The 12,036-nt window shown below is 41.2% G+C and overlaps 1 protein-coding gene across 1 annotated transcript; it reads right to left on the reverse strand.

Annotated features, from left to right (window-relative positions):
• Window positions 1–521: 521 nt before the first annotated feature.
• On the reverse strand, window positions 522–1,431 carry LOC308243259 (ubiquitin-conjugating enzyme E2 D3-like). The gene has a single exon (XM_080658639.1). It carries the CDS (start codon window positions 1,187–1,189, stop codon window positions 746–748), a length of 444 nt encoding a protein of 147 aa, XP_080514765.1. The 5' UTR covers window positions 1,190–1,431; the 3' UTR covers window positions 522–745.
• Between the last annotated feature and the right edge of the window lie 10,605 nt (window positions 1,432–12,036).

Consider the following 12,036-nt stretch of genomic DNA (forward strand, 5'->3'; position numbering starts at 1 on the left):
TTGCATCATTTATTCAGTGCTATATTAAACAGTGTATTGGAAGATAGATTAACTAATAGCTCCAAGCCTCCTAACAATTTAAATGAAAATTACAAAATGTTTGAGACCCTATTTTGGAATACAAAGGGTGTTTGACTTCCAATTTCCATTCTCCGTAGAACAAGAACAGGTCATTCCTTTATTGACATGCATAAAATACATCACATTTTCTGTGCTGCTGATGCTATAAATTCAATACCAATTCTCCAGCCACATCAGTTATGAGCATAAAGTATATCATGTAACCTCAGATCTCTAACAGTGGAAGGCTTAAACAAGAATGGATGCTGCTAGAATAATGCTGTTTCATTTGATGCGACAACTGAGACTCCATTTCCCTCCCCCCAGATGATTTCTTCAGCATGTTAGAGCAGTGAGGAATGGTTTTAGTCTCATAACCAAATTAGAGTGAAGACATTGGCCACATAATACACATGCTCCATTTTTTTTTTTTTAAATTCTGAATCTTGGGCAACTGTTCTCTTGTAACTACTTTACAGTTCCTAAAAGCAGTTATTGTCCAAAGCTGGAAGAACTTAAGTCTTCTCAGATGAGCATGTGAATGAATGGAGGGAGGTAAACAAAAAATAAAATTAAAAAAGATGAGGTCTGATAGGAGAGCAGCCGGATAAGAAAATCAAAAAAGGAACAGTAATTTAAAGTTTATTCCAGCTATAATGCAGGTTATTCTGACTTTAAGGTAGCATCACATGGCATATTTCTGAGTCCATTCCCGAGATATTCTGTTGTACTTATCTCTGTCTGTTTTATAGATCCGTGCAGTCTCTGGCACTAGGGGGTCATCTGGGTTTGGATCACATAGCAGTGAACAAATGGATAAAAGAACTTTAGAAATAGTTAATGCAGGAGACCACTGTGATCTTAGAATATCGAGACAAATGCTGCCATTACTGTTAATATTTGGATGATAAATTCTTGTTGTAAATGCAACCTTAGATGGTTTGAAGGGGTAGTCTGTAGGAAAATGAATTGTCAAAAAGAATACACCACCTTGATATGGGCTGTCATTAGGTCCCATAATTGTGGCTTGCCAATGAAACATGTCATCCCCAACTGGACCTGCAGAACACTGTGCTGGAGGGTCACGGGCCAAATCACTAAGTTCCTTATTAATCCGTTTCAGCGCCATAGTCTGTGCTTTGCGTCTGGCTCCTCACTATCTCGGTGTGTGCTCAAAGGTCCGGCCAAAACTCTTGATTACCCCGGCGGCAGGGAAGGCTTGTCTCTTGGTCTCACACCGGCTCTGCCAGACACAGGCGCTGAGGGGCCGGGGCCTCCCTCTGGCTGTGGCCTGGGCCTCCTCCCCGCTCGGAAGCTGGGTGCCTCCCCAGCCCTACGGGGCTCGCGCGCACGACACAGCCACAAGATGTCCACTCTCTCATTGGTTCTTTTTTGTAATTTTTATTCCTCTGCCTTTTCATTCATCATATTTTCATTTGCTTCATTGATCAGAATTATAATATCTGGTTTAAAAATTCTTGTATGTTAATTCTAACATCTAGATCATCTTGGGGTTTGTCTCTGTTGATTGTCTTTACTCCTGAAAATTGCTTGCAGTTCTCCATTTTTCGTATGTTGAGAATTTTGGATTGTATCCTGAACATTGCAAATGTTAAGTTGTGAAGACTTTTGATCTTGCTCCTTTATTTCCAAAGAGAATTGTGGTGTTGTTTTGTTTGGTTTAATAGACAATGAACTTCGTTGGACCCAATTTATGAACTCTGTCTCTTGGGCAGTAGTTCAAACCACAGTTCAAATTCTTACATTCTTAACTGGGTTGGTTGCAGTCTGTCCAAGGGTTAGGCAGAGATTAGGGATGAGTATATACACAAAATTTGTGATCCCCCCCCACTCATGCTTCACCTTTTATGTGATTCTACTCTCGCTTTTTAGCAGTTGTGCTGCCTCAAACTTTGTGTTTTCAGTCCAGAAAGGCCATGGGATTTCTCTCAAACTTTCAGTCACCTTGTGCAATGCTGGCTGCAGCTTGTCTTTAGACCTAAAGCCCTAAGAAATGGGATGCTCACCCTATACTATTTCCTTCCTTTAGGTGACAACTTCCCTCCAGAACCTGCCTGCTTTTGTTCACATTCCAATCCTTTAGGTAATTTTGTTGTTATTGTTTGCTTTGTTTTTATTTTATTTTTCAGAGTTTACTGTTATTATCAGTGGAAGGATCAGTGGAGTAGGGGCCTACTCAGCCAAACAAAAAGTAGACTACCCAATGATACTGTTTTTAAAAATCTATTCCATAATTTTTTCCCTAGCACATAGAATTTTAATGGAATTTTTCTAATGAACATGTATCCTGGGTCCTTGCTGAATTTACTTTATAGCTCTAGTCACTTTTTTGGTAGATCCTTAGTGTACTTTATGTACATGATCATTTTGTCTGTGGCGCTTTTAGTTCTCTCTCTCTCTAATTTGTATGTCTGCATGACTTCATTTCTTTTTCTCACCTGATAACACTGGGTTGACAACTTCCAATACAATGTTGAATACAAGTGGTTAGACCAGATATCCTTCCCTGTCCAGATTTAGTCTTTGAATATTAAAGGTGATGTTAGTGTAAGTTTTTCATACATGAACTTTATCAGGACATTCTCTTTTATTCCTAGTTTGCTGAAAGCTTTTTATCATAATTACTACAGGCCTGATGTACGAAATTTGTGCATGGGTAGGGTTCCTAGGCCTGGCTGGTGATCAGGGCCGATCTGTGGGGTGACCGGCAGGGTAATGGGGGGGCCCCCACTGGCACCCGCCTTGGTTGGCCTGGTGCCACCTGCTCACCGGTCCCACCCCCAGCCTCCCCCTCCCGTCCCCCCCCCCCGGCACTACCACTGATGCTGGTCGTTTCCCTCTGCCAGAGGTGACCATAGGGGCAATGCGGCAGGGGGAGGGGGCGGCCAGTGCTGGCCCGCTCGCCAGCCAGCCCTGCCCTCCCCCCCACCTGTTGCCTCCCTCTGCGGGTGACCAGCGGGGTGATCGGGGCCCCTGCTGGCACCAGCCTTGCCTGGTCTGGGGCCTTCAGGCTGGGACAGCTCCTGCATTGAGCGTCTGCTCCCTGGTGGTCAGTGCACGTCATAGTGACCAGTCATTCCACCAGTCATTCCACCGTTTGGTCGATTTGCATAGTAGGCTTTTATTATACTGTATAGGATGATTTGGTGTTAAATTTTGCCAAATGATTTTTCTGCATCTCTTGAGGTGATCATATGGGGATTCTCTTTTAACCTGATAATGTGGTGAGTTACATTGACTTTTAAATGTTAAATCAACCTTATACTCTGGAATAAATTCCATTTGTTCATGATTCATTTTCTTTGTATATATTGCTTGGTTTAATTTGCTAAAATTTTGAGGTTATTGCCCCCTTATTTTTAAAGGATATGGACCCGTCTTTTCTTTTCTTTTCTTGTAATGTCTTTGTCTGGTTTTTGTATCAGGAGGATGATGAGCTCATGAAATGAATAGGGAAGTGTTTGTTTCTCTTCTATTTTCTGAATGAGTTTTTACATGATTGTTAATATTTATTTTATAAATGTTTGATAAAATATACCTGTGAAGCTATTTGTACTTGGTGTTTTCTTTGAGGAAATATTTTAAATTATGAATTTAATTTCTTTAATTGCTGTAAAGTCTCTTCAACTTTTCTATTATTTTCATATCAGTTTGGTAATTTATGCATTTCAAGAAAAGTTTCCATTTAACTTAAGTTGCCAAATCTACAGGCATAAATGTATTCATATTATTTTCTTAACCTTTTAATGTCTGTAGGGTTTTTAATAAGGTTCACTCTTTTATTCCTGATATTGGTGATTTGGGTTTCCTCTACTTTTATCCTGAGCAGTATAGAACTTGTATTACCCACAGTAGGCTTTTAGGGATGTTAAAAATATTAGACCATGCCCCAGGAGAGGGTGTCACCTTGGATGAGGGTGCTCCCTTTGGTCAAGGGCAGTGTCCACTTAGGGACATAGCTGTTAGCAGTTAACATTACCAGCAACTGGTGGATGGGTATATGAGCCTAGAAGAGGAGATCTTAGCAGAGAATGGCATTATCCACTTGGGAAGAAAAAGCACATTTTGAGTGTGAGGTAATGTTTGAGCAAAAGCAGGGTGTTGAGTAGCAAGAGATCAGCACAGGCAATATAGAATTTGGCTTGGTGAGGACCAAGGAGCAGAGAAAGGTCCCTAAGTAGTACCCACAATTTGGATCCCCTTAGTTTCTAGGGGCCTAGGAAAGCCATAATGTAATCCTAGAAACAGTGATGACTGCCCAACTAACTATATCTACTTTACATTCTAATTATTTCATGCTGATGAGCACCTAGACTAATGGAAATGGATACTCATTTTACTTAAATACAGAATAAAATCTGTTAAAGCACAAGCCTCTGGTGAAAAATTAATAAAGGAAGCCTTTAGTGGTAAAAAGTTAAAGGCTACTGGCATGGACCCTCAGGTGAAAGAATTTTGGTTTAAAGTCTGCAATAGGAATATACTTCTAGGTTCCTGACCAAGAAAGTAATTATAATGGATTCTCAAATCTTAAGTCCAGAGTTTCAAATTTAACTCTGGCAATGTAAATTTGTTATTGTGTACTGTAGACAAGTTTGAAGCAAAGACTTCTCTCTTAAAAGAATACAAACATTTTCATAGCTTTTAAAATTGATTATGGATCTGAGAGACAAAATGGCGGTGGAATAGACAGACTTGTCCTGAGCCTTGTCCTGGAGCAGATAGAAAGATCAGCTGAGGGTCGCACGGGGAGTCTTTGTTGGTGAGTTGAGGGACAGCTATACTCCAGGAGACGGTGGGGACTGATGGACAGGGCTCCCCTAACCAGGCACCCCCCACTGCTGCTGGGTTCCCTCTCGGAGCAACCAGATCAGATGCTGAGAACGTGTCATCTTGAAGGGGAAAGTGGATGTTATCGGTTGCCTGAAAAGCCCAGGGAATCTATAACTATGGCATGCACTGAACAGCTGCGAACCCAAGAACACGGGTCCCCTAGTGGCGCAAGCACGCGGAGTCAGAGGAGCTCTGCACTCCACCACAGAAAGGTCAGATTTCGCCTGGGATAAGGTGAGGTCTGTGGTCCCGGCAGGAGAGAGAAATGCAAGCACAGCGGGAACTGGAGGTCCTGGGGAAGTCTGCGCCTAGGAAAATCCGTGGCTGTTGGGGCTGACGTGATCCATGAATATGGAAGTTGGGTTCGCAGAGCTGCTAACAGAAGGGAACTCTTAAAAGCAACCCATTTTGATCTGGGTGCAAAAGGACAGCCTAAAAATTTTAAAAGTGTCCCGGCTGCTTAGACCCAAGGGGAAAAAACACTGCACAGACTTGCGCACAGCCCTGAGTTCGCACACTTACTCTGGTTTTTTTTTTTTTTTTTTCCTCTTTAAATCCTTGCTTCTGATTACTAACTAGGCGTCCTCAAACTACAGCCCACGGGCCACATGCGGCCCACCGAGGACATTTATCCGGCCCACCGGGTGCCGCTGCCTGTCCTGTTTAGTAGCTGACTCGTTCTGGGCCCGCAGTGCGCATAGGAATTTGTTCATAGTTTTTTTTTAAAAAACTATAGTCCGGCCCTCCAACGGTCTGAGGGACAGTGAACTGGCCCCCTGTTTAAAAAGTTTGAGGACCCCTGATCTAAGCCCAATACATAGGATCACCCAATTGGGGTCACTCTAAGAGACTGCAGGGGAAAGTTGTTTTTCTGGAACCTGGGGATCAGAGTGGGGAATAACCACCAGAGAACCAGCTCTGGGGCAACTCACTCCACCAAACTGGTATTAAGTGCCACAGGGAAAACAAATCTAAACACTAGCTAGAGAGGACCTATAGACCCGGAGGTCTATCCGGAAACACTGCCACCCAGGGGTTGAAACACAAATTGACTTCTGTGTAAAAACAAATAAAGGAAAATAAGAAATAGAGATGTATTGCCTGCTTAAAAATCAGGACTGGCTTACAACACTGAGGAGCAGCGGAACGCAGGGAACTTCAAAAATGTCCTGACTAGGAAACAGGCATGCCAAACAGAACAGTAGAGGAAGTGAATGACCTTCACTACTGCACATTTTTATTTTTATTTTTTTCATTTTTTACTTAAGAAACTAATTTTTTTTCTTTTTTCCTCACTTGATTTTTTTTAATTATTACATTTTTATTTTCAATCAGTATTATTATTACTACTATTTTATCTTTTCTTTTTAAAGTGTCATTTTATTTTCTCTTTATTTTACTTTGGGATTAGTGTTCTACATTCTATTTTCATCTTTTCTTTAGCATCATTCTATTCTATCTCAACTTTACCTTTATGCCAACACTCTTACTCACTTTCCCCCTTTTGTTGTCCTGTTTCTCTTACCCTATTCCTGCTTTAGATTTTCCCTATTCCTTCTTTTTACCCCCGTTAAAATTTCTCCCTACTTATATATCTAATTTTCAATCCCCTGCTCCAAGTCCATACACACCTCTCTTCTCTTTCTTCACTATCCAAATTTTTTTTCTCTCTGTCCTTTTGTTGTTGTTTGCTTGATTGTTGATTATATTGATTTTTTATGCGTTTGTGAGATTGTTTTGCTTTTTCTTTTTGTTTTTTTGTTTTGTGTTTGTTTGTTTTTTGCTTCTGTTTTCCCTCGCCTAGCCTGATATTAGTTGTTACTTGCAGTTTGCATTCACCTCCAGGTACTTGTTGCTGACATTTGTTGGGATTAGTGGCTGTTCTATTGGAGTTTTCTCCCATATATATAGTTTTTTCCCCTCTTCTTTCTTATTCTCTCTCTTTTCTCTCTTACTTTTTTTTTCCTTTTCCCAATTTCATTTTGGCATGTCTTTTCCCCCCCTTTTTTCCCCTCTTCTTTCTCTCCTATCCTCTAATTCGCCTTTCTCTGGTGGTCACCTTTACTTGGGGTTATTAGTATCGTGAATACATGTGTGTTCAGTCCCTTGTGCGTTGTACCTTGTTGTGTTGTATTTTGTGCCTTTAAATAATCGCAGGAGAGAGAGAACTACAGAACCAGACAACCGGAGAAGAAAGATCATGGGGAGACAAAGAAACAGCCCGCATATGAAAGAAAAGTAGGCATCACCAGAAAAGGGAGTAAATGAAATGGAGGCAAGCAACCTGTCAGAGAAAGAATTCAGAGAAATGGTCATAAGGTAGCTGAAAAGAATGGAAGACAAATTCGACAATATGTGTAAGAACCAAGAGGAAATGAAAAATGACATCACTGCTGTAAAGAACTCAAAAGAAAGCATCAAGAGTAGACTAGAAGAAGCAGAGGACTGCATCAGTGAGCTAGAAGACAAGGTAGGAAAAAATACACAAGAAGAGCAGCTTCTAGAAAAAACAATTAAAAAGCAGGAGGAGAGCCTTTAATTTGGGGAACTTTGGGACAACACAAAACAAAACAACATCAGCATAATAGGGGTTCCAGAAGGAGAAGAAACTGAGCAAGGAATGGAAAACCTGTTTGAAGAAATAATGACAGAAAACTTCCCTGATATAGGGAAGAAAAACCCCACATAAATCCAAGAAGCTCACAGAGTCCCAAGCAAAATGAACCCCAAAAGACCAACGCCAAGGCACATTATAATTAAACTGGAAAACACCAACGACAAAGTAAGAATCTTAAAAGTGGCCAGAGAGAGAAAGAAAGTTACCTACAAAGGATCTCCCATCAGGCTAGCGAATGATTTCTGAACAGAAACACGTCAGGCCAGAAGGGAATGGAATGAAATATACAAAGTGATGCAAAGGAAGTGTCTGAATCCAAGAATACTGTACCCAGCAAGGCTATCAATCAAAATTGAAGGTGAAATCAGGAGCTTCACAGATAAAAAAGGACTAAGGGAGTTTATTACCACCAAACCAGCAATGCAAGAAATGCTAAAGGGTCTGCTGTAAAAAAAAAAAAAAACAGAAATAGGAAGCGAAGAAGGAACACAGGGTAAAGAATAAAAATGGTGACAAACAAGTACCTATCAATAATAACTTTAAATGTAAATGGATTAAATGCCCCAATCAAAAGACATAGGGTAATGGATTGGATAAGAAAACATGACCCATATATCTGCTGTCTACAAGAAACCCACCTCAGAAAAAAAGACGCACACAGACTGAGGGTGAAGGGATGGAAAAAGGTTTTTCAGGTGAATGGAAATGAAAAAAAAGCTGGGGTAGCAATACTTATATGTGACAAATTAGATCTCAGAGTGAATGACATAAAAAGAGATAAGGGAGGCCACTTCATAATACTAAAGGGAACAATCCAACAAGAAGAAATAACTGGTAAACATATACGCACCCAATACAGGAGCACCCAAATACATAAAAAAAAAACTCCTGGAAGATATTAAGGGAGAGATTGACAGCAATATAATCATAGTAGGAGACTTTAATACCCCACTATAACCATTGGACAAATTCTCTAAACAAAAAATCAGCAAAGAAACATCAATCCTAAATGACTCACTAGACCTGATGGAATTAATTGACATCTTCAGAACATTTCACCCCAAAGCCACAGAATATACATTCTTCTCAAGTGCACATGGGTCATTTTCAAAGAGAGACCATATATTGGGTCACAGGCAAAATCTCTTCAAATTCAAGAAGACAGAAATCATATCAAGCATCTTCTCAGATCACAGTGGCATAAAACTGGAAATTAACTACAATAAAAACAATCCAAAAAAATCAAACACATGGAGACTAAACAGCATGCTATTAAACAATGACTGGGTTACCAGAGAGATCAAAGAAGAAATAAAAAACATCATGGCAACAAACGACAATGAAAGCACAACAATCCAAAATCCATGGGACACAGAGAAAGCAGTCTTGAGAGGGAAGTTCATAGCTCTACAAGCCTACTGCAAAAAACAAGAAACAATGGCAACAAATGACCTAGAAGTAATCCACTTCTAGGAATACATCCCAAGAAACTAGAAACACCTACAACTCAAAGAGTTAGAAAGAGAGCAACAAGAAAATCCCAATGTAAGCAGAAGGAAGGAAATAATAAAGATCAGAGCAGAGATAAATGACATAGAGACCAAAAAGGCAATACAAAAGATCAACAAAACCAAGAGCTGGTTCTTTGAAAGGATAAACAAGATTGATGAACCTCTAGCCAGGCTCACCAAGAAGCAAAGAGACAGGACCCAAATAAACAAAATCAGAAATGAAAGAGGAGAAATAACAACAGACCCCACCGAAATACAAAGGGTTGTTAAAAAATACTACCCCTGTTTTCCCGAAAATAAGACAGTGTCTTATATTAATTTTTGCCCCCAAAGACACGCTAGGTCTTATTTTCAGGGGATGTCTTATTTTTCCATGAAGAAGAATACGGTACACATTTATTGTTAAATGAAAATAAAGGAAATTTATTACTTGTATACGGTATGGTAGTACGGTAGTTGTCAACACAAACCAGACAAACTGTGAATCCTACAGTATCAAGAATTTACTCATTTATTCAATGACAATCATGTCATCATCTTCTGGAACACCATCATAACAATCCAATTCCTGATTTTCCTGGTGAATTTCTTGTGACTCCATTTCTTTCAGAATCAGTGGACCAGATCTCTCATGTTTAGCAATAGCGCTGTCTTTAAATGAGTACTTCTTGTCAAGGTAGCCTACTCGCAGTGCATTTGCAATGCAACTGTCAGTGATTTTCTCCCATGAATTCTTCACCCAAGTCACAACTTCTTGCAGTTTAGGTTTCATGAAGTTTCCACGCTGATTTCTCTCCATTCTATTTTCAAAGTAGACATTAATTTCCATGCGCAAATTGTCTTTGAATGGCTTGTTTATTGCAATATCAAGAGTCTGGAGATAGGCCGTCATTCCTGCAGGAATCATTATCTGATCTATTTTTCTTTCGTGAAGAAATGTCTTCATGTCTTTAGCGCGGTGAGTGCTGGCTGCATCCCAGACTAGCAGACCTCTTTGGCTCCCTCGCATAACAAGCGGCAGCATTAAATCGACCCACTTCCTTATAACTGCTTGTGTGGCCCAGGCTTTTTCAGTTTCAGGAATAAAAACGTCCAAAACACGTTCAATCTTTTCCTTCTTGCCCTTAGAAATGATTAAAGGTGGGATTTTAGTGCCATCCAGACGAATTGCCAAAACACAGGAAACATGTGCACTTTCGTAAGCAGTGGAGGGAATGTACGCTAAGGAGGCACCCTGCTGTTCAGTTGTTGTTTGAGATGATTGGCCCATAAACACTGCAGTTTCATCCATAGCAATCATGTTGGAAAGATTGTATTTAGAGAAGTCAGCATCCTTAATAAAGGACTTGAATGCAAGTGCTCCCTTAATAACTTGAGTATCTTCCAACCTAAACAATATTGTAGATCTTCTTAAAGACAGTTCACTTTGCTGAAGGAAATTATCTAGCCAGTGTTGTGATGCTTTGAAGTCTTCGGGGGCTATGTCAAACTGTGGTGCCATTGCAAGGGCAAATTCTTGAATCTGAGCCCTATTCACAACCAAAGCCTTTGCTCTCCTGTCAACAACCCATTCACAGATCAGGTCTTCCAGCTCGGAAAATAATGGTTGCCGACCTGATCCACACTTGCGCTTTTTAGCATTTCCCTTGTCCACTTGTTCAATGAGGTTACCATACTCTGCTCGCCATTTTCGGACCAATTGGATACCCAACATCTTCTCTTTGCAGAAAGCAGTAAGATTTTGGCCCCAAGAGTCTTCCACGATTCCTTTCTTGTACTCCACGGAGTAGCTTTTTCTTTTTGCGCTCATTTCTAGGGGTAAAAAAAAAGGAATTGGGGTATCAAGGTGGGGGGAGGGGGATCACTCAAAATGACACAGGGAGGATCAGAGGGGGGAATCAAAATGGCACAGGAGAATCAGAGGGGGGATTATCATTTTAGTAACCCCTTTTGATCCTCCTGTGTCATTTTGATTGTTTCCTCTGATCCTCCTATGTCATTTTGATTGTCCCCTCTGATCCTCCTGTGTCATTTTGATTGCCCCCTCTGATCCTCCTGTGTCATTTTAAGTGATCCCCCTCCCTCTACCCCTGTGCCACTGAACACCTTCACCAGACATCCCCCCTACCCCTTTATCAGACATTTACCCCCTGGGGCCTGCCTGGGGACTGTCACTGGGCTTGCTGGGGCCTGGATCTGGGCTGGAGCAGGGTCTGCCACTGACTGAGAACCTTCAGTCATCATGAAGGCGGCCGCGAGCATCAGGTAGTGTCACCAGAGACAGACCAGCACTCACCACCTTCGCCGCGTCCCGTCCGCTCTAATCCTCCTGTTCTTGTACACGCATCTGCGAAAGTCTCCTCCTCTCTCCCACCCCGCGCTCACCGCTCACTCCGATCTCTGCTCCGCCTCCACACAGCAGTGACGTCAGGACTCTGCATAATGTCACTGGTTGCTAGACGCCAGTTGGGGCGGCCCTAGCGACCAGTTTACGGTAAATTAATTTTCATTCTGAGACAGAGCCTGGGGGCCTTATTTTCGGGGGATGCCTTATATTTCACTCAGAAGGAAACCTGTAAGTAGGTCTTATTTTCGGAGGATGTTTTATTTTCGGGGAAACACGGGTATGAATAACGCTATTCCAACAAACTGGACAAACTGGAGGAAATGGACATATTCCTAGAAAAACACAACCTTCCAAAACTCAATCAGGAAGAATCTAAACACCTCAATAGGCCAATAACTATGGAAGAAATTGAAGCAGTCATCAAAAAGCTTCCAGCAAACAAAAGCCTGGGGCCAGACAGCTTCACAGGGGAGTTTTACCAAACATTCAAGGAAGAACTAAAACCTATCCTCCTCAGACTATTCCAAAAAATTCAAGAGGAAGGAACACTTACAAGCTCATTCTATGAAACCAGCATCACCCTAATACCAAAACCAGATAAAGACAACACAATGAAAGAGAATTACAGGCCAATATCCCTCATGAAC

Source organism: Plecotus auritus (assembly GCF_963455305.1).
Source record: "Plecotus auritus genome assembly, chromosome: 1".
NCBI classification, from domain to species: Eukaryota; Metazoa; Chordata; class Mammalia; order Chiroptera; family Vespertilionidae; genus Plecotus; species Plecotus auritus.

Bases quoted from the DNA above. Each gene is read 5' to 3' on its own strand.
- LOC308243259 (XM_080658639.1), bottom strand. From the start codon at position 1,189: ATGGCGCTGAAACGGATTAATAAGGAACTTAGTGATTTGGCCCGTGAC.